Here is a 7,867-nt window from a genome sequence, read left to right as displayed (position 1 = left end):
CTCGGGGAGAGCGATACGAGCGGCGAAAGCAGGGGAGGTGTTTAGGTAACGTGAGGCAACGAGCGGCGCGGGTGAGGGGCCGCGCCGTGGGAGGGCGGTTTGCCGGCCCGCAGTGGGGGCCGGGCGCGCTGCTGGCAGCGGGGCGGAGGGACGCCCGGGCGGGGGACGCGGCTGTCAGAGGCCGGCTTCACACGGAGAGGGGGCCGGGGGGGCCGGGGGCGAGCGGCGCTGCGCCGTGCCGTGCCCGCGGCCTTCGCCCGCCGCCCCGCGGCAGCCGTTGGCGCGGCCGGGGGGCAGCGGCGGCGCGAACAATGGGCGCCGGGAGCCGCCGCCAAACAAAGAGGCGCGGGCGGGCGCAATGACTTCACCGCCGGGCCCGCCCCCGCCCGCCCGCCCGCGGAACCTGCCCCGCTGCCGTCTCCTAGCAACCGGGGGACCCGCGGGCCCGGCGCGCACCGACCGCGGCGGGGCCCGACGGCTCTGCGGCCGGCCTGGGCGGCAGCGGCGGCGCCGCCGGCCGCGCTCCCGCACCCCCCAATCCCGGCCCCGCGGCGCGGAGAAGCGGCCGCGGCGGCGGGCGGCAGCGCCCACCTGGCGGCGCGGCGCCCCGGCGGGGGGCGGCAGCGCGGGGGGGCGGGGACAGCCGCCGGGCGGTTGTTTCCCTGAGGGAGGTGCGGGGCCGCCGCCGCTCCCCGCCCGGTGCCAAGGGCCTCCCCGCAGCCGGGCAGGGCGGACGGCCGGGCGCCCCTTGCGCGCCGGGCTGGAGGCGGATGGGGGGAGCCGCTCTCCGCGCCCGGCCGCGCCGCCGCCGGGGGGCCGCCCCTCACGGGGCGCGGGGGCGCGGCGGGCGCTGCCCCTGAGATGCGGCGGCCCGCGCCCGCCCCGCCGCTCGCCCTACCTGTGCCGGGCCCGCCGCCGCCCCTCCCCCGGCCCCGCCGCCGCCCCCGCGGGGGCCGGGACTGAGCGCGCCGCGGCGCCGAGAAGCGGCCCCGAGGAGAGGGCGAGGGAGCGGGAGCGGTGCCGGCCGCGGCGCATGATGTGGGTGCCGCTGCTGGCGTGCCTCGGCGCGGGGATCGTCGCCGTGTCCAAGTGCCAGCGCGGACCCGGGGCCCTCCTCGGGGCGGCCTGGCTGCTGGCGGCCGCGCCGGGACTCTGCCAGCGCCGTAAGTTGCCGAGCCCCCAGCGGGCCGCTCGCCGCGCCCGCAGCCGGTCGGGGTTGGGGCCGGGGTTCACTTTTCGCGCGGGGGCGGAGGGCACGCCCGGGCCCGGCGGCGGCCCCCGGGGCGCGGCGCTGACGGCGGGGCTGGGCGGCGGGTACCTGCGGGGAGAGCCGGGCTGCGGCGGCCGCACCGCGCCCGCGCTGCGCGCTGCTGCAGCGCGAGCCCGTGGTTTAATTGTCCGCCCCGGCGGCCACCGGCCCCGACGGAGCCGTGGCAGCTCCCACGGAGCGTGGGGAGCCCACGGGGAGCGTCGCGGTCCGGGGAGCTGCGGGTCCCGAAGTGCCCGGTCACCCTCTGCGAGCCTCCGAGCGGCGGCGGGCAGAGTCCGGGGGGGGTCGCGGGCTGCGGGTGGCAACGCTCGGGTTTATGTCGTTCGTGTGGCACTTGGTGGCAGGGTTTGAAATGGACAGAGTCACGGGGGGATCTGTCTTGTCCTTGCCTAGGGGTAAGCTGTGTGCTGGCAGTTCCCTGGTGGCGGTGGTACTGGTGGTGGCAGAGGGTCTAGCAAGTGTGGGTGACCCCTCAAATTGAGGAAGGGCTTCCCAGACCCCCAGGCATCAGTTTCGATGCGTGCAGGCTGAGAGGAGTATGTGCAAATCCGCCGTCGATCAGACGGAGCTCTCGGGTTAGTCAGGTATCTCCTAAAGGATCTTACCTGACTCGTAGTGGTCAGAAAAGCAGATCAAGTTGCCAACCACCTTTCCTTATTTTTTTTTGCTTTTCGCCTTGTGGAATAATTGCATATTCCAAGTTTAAGCCTGGAGTTAATTTAAAATGTTAACACGTAACCTCTAAAAATAAGATTTACAGTGGGAACAACGTATTAGTCTTAAATTCTTCATTGCATATGTGACAAATTTGTGCCTAATTCAGTACGATTTGCCCAGTGCTATTGGAAACAATGGAATAATTTGTTAACTTTCATAGAACAATTTATTTTGCTTTTTTGGCTTCATATTTTGAATTCAAAACCAAATTAAATGTCAATAAGAAGAATAAAATATTACTAAATTTCTTATGAAACATCACATCTTGTATTTAGCATCCCAGATTCTTTTTTATGCAGTGTAATGGAGTTGAAAGGCTAATTGAAACTTTATGGAGAGGGTGGTTCTGTACCTGAGTGCAGTGCTGTGCTTGCTCATCGGTGTAGCTCCCGGGTACACACCAGTGCAAATCATGTGTGAGAACAGAATGCTGTAGGGCAAGATTGCAGGTGGGGCTTTCGCTCCAAAGGATGCTTGCTGTCTTGCTTGTGCTTGGTAGTGAAAATATACATGGGTGATACGTCATGGGTTATGTGTTTATTGTGACAACAGCTCCCAGATTGGACAGACCGTAACTCAGACCTTGTTTTTCCCTCTTCATTTGAAACCTCTGCTAATTCATGAAAGCTGAAAGTCACACTGAATTCTTTCCTTCATACATAATCACTTTACAGGCTAGAGCCACAGTTGATGCAAGAGGAGTGTTTCGGTTTGTTTTTTTTGAATGAACACATGATTTTTTTCATTATAATTGTTGCTATTATTGTTGCTATTGTTGTTATTGTTATTGTGTGCTTTTTACTTTTGGTTGTGATAGCTCTGTCAGCCAGTGCAGCACCACCTGGATGCTCTGAACTTCTGCAGGCTGCTCAGAGAGAGAGAGAGACTCTGGGCAGCAGCTCCATGTACAGCTATTTGGCAGCACAGCTTTGTTGAAGCAGCCACTCCTCTTTGCTCCTGCCTTGACAGTGCTGGGTATGGAGAAGAGCATCGTGCTGTTCCCGTGCCATCAGCAAATTCAGTTTATTTATGTGCAGAGTTAGCAGAACCTGCATTATATGTTACATTGAATCTCCAGTTCTAAAAGAGACTGGAATGAATATGAAACGTACATGGGACTCCAGTTTATTCATTCTTGTTGGAGCGTTTGTTGCTTTTCCAGTTGAAAAATGGACAGTTTGATGCTACCTGAGGTATCTGTTCTGTAAACTGCAGTTTGAGATGTGAGTTACTGCTTGGCTTTAAGTAAAGGTAGAATTTGGCCCCAGGTTTAAAGTTATAAGGAACACAAAACACTGTAAAGTTGCAAGTCCCAAATTAAAGGTTCTGTAAGCTCAGATAAAAAGGTTAGTGTTGCTACCTTCTACAAAGGGTCCCTTGTTTGGTAAGTCCAACCAAAGGAAATTTGCAGTTCGCTAAGCCAATTAAAATAAATACCTGACATAAGAATGGAGCTAGTTCCGTAGTGATTTATACTGATCCCGGATTTATATTTGGACACTAAAACCTGACAGACTCCTAAAGATGTCAACCAGTGAACTGAATAAAAGCTGGATTCTACAGCAAGAGCATGTGTATGCATTGTGTTAACCAGTTGCATTAAGTGCTCCCTTCAGTGGAGACAGTCCGCTTGCCTTGTTCAGAAACTAAATTATTGAAACTCTCTAGTTTCTATCTGCTGTGTAAGCACGTGGAATATGTAGGGCTTAAATACTGCGGAATGACTGATTGGTCAAGGTTAACAAAGGACATTGGTTCAAAACTCAGCAGTGTCTCAAAAGCAGTTTTTACATGTATTAAAATTTGAAAACTAAGGTGTCTGGTGGTTTCAAAAATACCTAGACAGTCATTCCTGTGTGAAGCTCAAGTAAGCACCATTTTCCGCAGTGTGCACACAGGGATGGGATGGTGTGAAAATCTTTATCCCTAATTTAGGAGTTGGAGAACCATCACACAGCAATTCAAAACAAAGTGTATATAGTTCATATATATTCAGATAACAATACACAGTAATAGTTGACAAATCTCTTGACCTTTTAAAAGTTTTTTCACACTTTTCTAGAGTGTCTTTTGGAAAGACTGGTTAGGGGTTTGGGGAAAGTAGAGGATCTGTCATCATGGCAGGGGCAACTGTTAATTGATTTATCCCAATAGCATGACTTGTGATGCCGAACATAATTCATTAATGTTCCTTCACCTGGGCCTTTGGTGTTTTGCCAGTCTTGTCACGTCAGATGCTTAAGCATGTTCCCTCTAGTTAGAAAGTTTCATAAATCATTACTGTGTCGCTTCTCAAAGGAATAGGAAAAGTCATTCAAACCATCCATGTAAGAACTGTTTTTGAAGAGAGGTAGCGCAGGTTTGTCTGACCACACAAAAAAGTCTGAAATGAGTGGTGTGTTGTGGTAGCTTTAACCAGTGTTTGGCTGTTGATTTCTCTTCTGTGCTGGCCCATCTCCTTTTGGGGATCAGTGGAAGGAGCTGTGTTGTATGGGGTACTCGGCACTGAGACAGTTCTGCTTTTCCTAAGGCTGGAAACAATCCAAGAAGAAGAGAAAATCCATTTTTCATTTCCTGAGTCTGCGTGGGTGATCTCCTCCCTAGGGGTATTGGACCATCCTCAGGAAAGGCAACCTGGGTGTTGGAGAGGGAGTGTGGTTGTCGGTTGCAGTTCTGAGGAATAGTGGGGGGGAGGTTTGCTGATCTGCACATTGCCCAAGGAGTGTGTGATGCCAATGTTAGCATGAAGTTGCTTTGCGGATTGTACACTTGTCATAAGCTGTTGCAATTTCATGTCTCTTCAGGGTTTTTATGTGGTAGGGTTTGTCATTTTATGGTTTTTGCAAGTTGAATGGCACTGGTGGTTGCATGTATAGTATTTATGAAGTTTACATGCTACAGATGTTTCAGAGTGGGTGAAAATGGGAAGAGAGAGGAGATGGGCAGTTTACTGACTAGAGGAGCAGTAGCTCTTGGTGCTCTGGGAAGGTTGGCTCTATGGCCTTCAGGACATGCTGTTGCTGGAGGAAGTTGTGAAGGCAACCTGAAGACTGCATGCAGCAGGAATACTCCGTATAGCAGTTTAAAGAGGCAGTAGGTTCTTTTCTGGTCTTTAAATTTTCAAGGGCTAGAGCTGCAACAGCTGAGCAAGCAGGAATTATACTCCATTAGCCAAGAGGCCTGGACGAATAAATTTGATTTTCTGTTAAAGTACAATCTAAGTGTAATTTGCCTTTCCAGAGTATCAGAAAGATGTCAGAATGTGAGCTTTATGGAAGCTTAAGAAAATCTTCGTCAGATAAGCCCTCATCTGGTGGTATGTTCAACAAGATGACACTAAAATGTCAGATTATTATCTCACTTATTCTTCACAAAGTGCATAAAAGTTGTTAATATTTTTCAAGTACCTAGAAAGAACTCATGATGACATGTCCATGTTAATTGTGTCTTGAATTTGGAACAATTTGTGTTAATCTACAGTAGGAGGTATAAGAAGAGAAACATACTATATTTATAAATTGTGTGAGTTGACATGGGCTTCTGATACTTACCAAAACTTTTTCAGCAAGTCAAATTCATCATCACTATTTTGGGGACTAAGTCCTTAGAAGCCAGGTATCTCACTTCTTTAGAATAGGCCTGATGTCAGAAACATTAGCCTCATTGAACAAATAAAATGTACAGTACCTACATGAATTATTTATCACCAATGTACATTTTAAAAACTGCATATAGCAAAACTGTACTTTTTTAGTGTCAGGATAGGTGTATCTTAGGCAGTGGTTGGAATTGAATGAGTTCTGTTGGGTTAAGAAGCATAAGCAGAATGGGCTTGTGTCTTGAGCTTTGAAGTTTGCTCAGTGTTCTTGAAAGACATACGATTTTAGTGTCATTAATGTTATGTTTTCAAGAATCATATATGTGAACTGTCCTGTGCTTTTACTGTAACTGATAGTGCGTCTTGGTATAAATCTTGCTTGTCATGTTGCATGTACTGAAAACAAAATTCTGGAGAATAACATAAATTCCTTTGTGTTAATAAACTTTTTTTTTTAAAAATCAAATTCTTAAGGCCTCGGTGTTTCTTTTTCTACTTAGGTCCTCCTTTCCAGCAAAATCTGCCCCCAAAGCTCCTCTGTGTGTCTATTGCTAATTGCTGACTCCTGTCTAACCAGTGGAAAGATGTAATACTTCTTTCTGATCTGTTTCATAGGCATAATTTATGATGGACAAAGTAGGATATGGTCTGTTATTCTTCTCTAAGCACTTGAACTTTATTAAAAGATAATTTTTTTTCTTTTGGAAGTTTACATAAATGGACTTGTGCTATTTAGTTTAGCTTTTGGGAAGGAAGTAGAGCTCTAATGAATTAGTTCACTGTCCACTGTAATGGAACCTTTCTTCAAGAAGAAAAGTAAGTTTCTTGCCAGCCATTCAGGATTCCCCCTTGTTCTGGTGGCAGAACAAGAATAACCCCTTGAGCAAAATGTAAGTGTTCCAGGATGATCAGAATTTACAGCATTAGAAAGCTGCCAAAAAGGCAACTTCTAGCTGAGACTATATTTGCCTAAATTCAAAAGCTCATAATTGACTTTTTTCTTCATATGTTTCTATGCTTCCCATGACTTCATTGTCATATGCCTGCGGTGATTTCTGCCTGCTATTATTACCCATGGTGACAGTAATGAGTCTAAAGTATTTATAATTATCAAAAGATATTAAGAAAGAGATTTTAACTGTAATTATTGGAGGAGGGAAATTCTGTAGCTGCAGGCAAGTGGAATGACGTTCCTGGATGCTGGATTTTTATTTTTTTTCAGGCTCATTCTATGCCCGCTGACTTGGCAGTTGCTAGCAGCTGTATTTAATTGTGTTCAAATCTTGAAAACTTAAGTATTTTTTGTATTATTGCTGTTGCTGTAGCTGTGTTATGAATATGGCTGCATGATGTATGGTGGCATCACAAAAGTAGGCCACGTCTCATTAAACCAGTAACTGCCCTTTCCAAAACAAATTCTGTTCCTTCTCAGTGTTCAAGGAAATTAGGCTAAGTGAATTCCACTTGCTCTACTGTACTTAAGAGTAGGATTTATTTCCATTTCATCTCTGCAGGGTGACAGGGATAAGTACTGTGCTGAGGACAACTTGCTTCTCTGAGATGGGAGCTTCTTGCTGGCAGGCTGAACCAAGACACCATCTGCTTGTATTAACAGGACTCCCAGGAAATAAGAACTTGAGACAACTTACACTCTGGCACAAATGATGCAAAATTACCTACATGAAGTTAATGACATCAGCAAGCATGCTTTTCCAATCTAAGCAAACCTGTTGGATTGTATTTTGCTGTCAAAAATGTTGTGGCGTTACTTCAGAACATTAAATAAATCACTACCTGTGTAAAATCTGGAATTTGCGTGTGTGAAGGCTGTCCCTTACGGGGCATTTAAACTGCACCTGCAGACTGTACACATCTGTGAATGCTTCCTTGCAGAAGCTTGCATTCAAACGATGTATGTGCACCAGTAGTTACAGTTAGCATGCGAGTGCATATTTTATAGGCTGTGGTCATGTTTTGTGTAATCTTCACCCCCGAATTATAAAAACCTAAGAGGCTTACAGTAAACCAAAAATGCAGCTTGGCCGGTGGCTGTTCCTAGACAGGTATGGTTGGGTTGGGGGAGGTTCAATATTTGTGAACAATGCATGTGTCTCCTATTTGAGAAACTAGTTTCTCAGTATTCCCTTAGAAGATCTTTGTGTTCATCCATTTTGATCCATGTATTCAGAAAAGCACTGCTTAACTCACCTTTGAAGGACTTGTAATTCAGTGGTTAATCATCAAAAGGAATCTTTAGAGTCTTTTGTGCTGTTATCACACAA

General features: G+C 48.4%; 1 protein-coding gene across 2 annotated transcripts in view; it reads left to right on the top strand.

The window, feature by feature from the left end:
• Window positions 1–947: 947 nt before the first annotated feature.
• The window catches only part of ITGB8 (integrin subunit beta 8), a 50,395-nt gene continuing 43,475 nt past the window's right edge, over window positions 948–7,867 (top strand). The window contains exon 1 of one of the 2 annotated variants that reach the window (XM_075419184.1): window positions 948–1,163. In XM_075419184.1, the coding sequence (XP_075275299.1) occupies window positions 1,034–1,163 (130 nt within the window). In that variant the 5' untranslated portion in view covers window positions 948–1,033. The remainder of the gene's footprint in view (window positions 1,164–7,867) is intronic. The other variant, XM_075419183.1, reaches the window with a different exon arrangement.

This window comes from Opisthocomus hoazin, chromosome 4, assembly GCF_030867145.1.
Source record: "Opisthocomus hoazin isolate bOpiHoa1 chromosome 4, bOpiHoa1.hap1, whole genome shotgun sequence".
Taxonomy (NCBI): domain Eukaryota; kingdom Metazoa; phylum Chordata; class Aves; order Opisthocomiformes; family Opisthocomidae; genus Opisthocomus; species Opisthocomus hoazin.
Note: the sequence above shows the minus strand (reverse complement) of the source record. Positions and strands in the feature narration are given on the sequence as shown.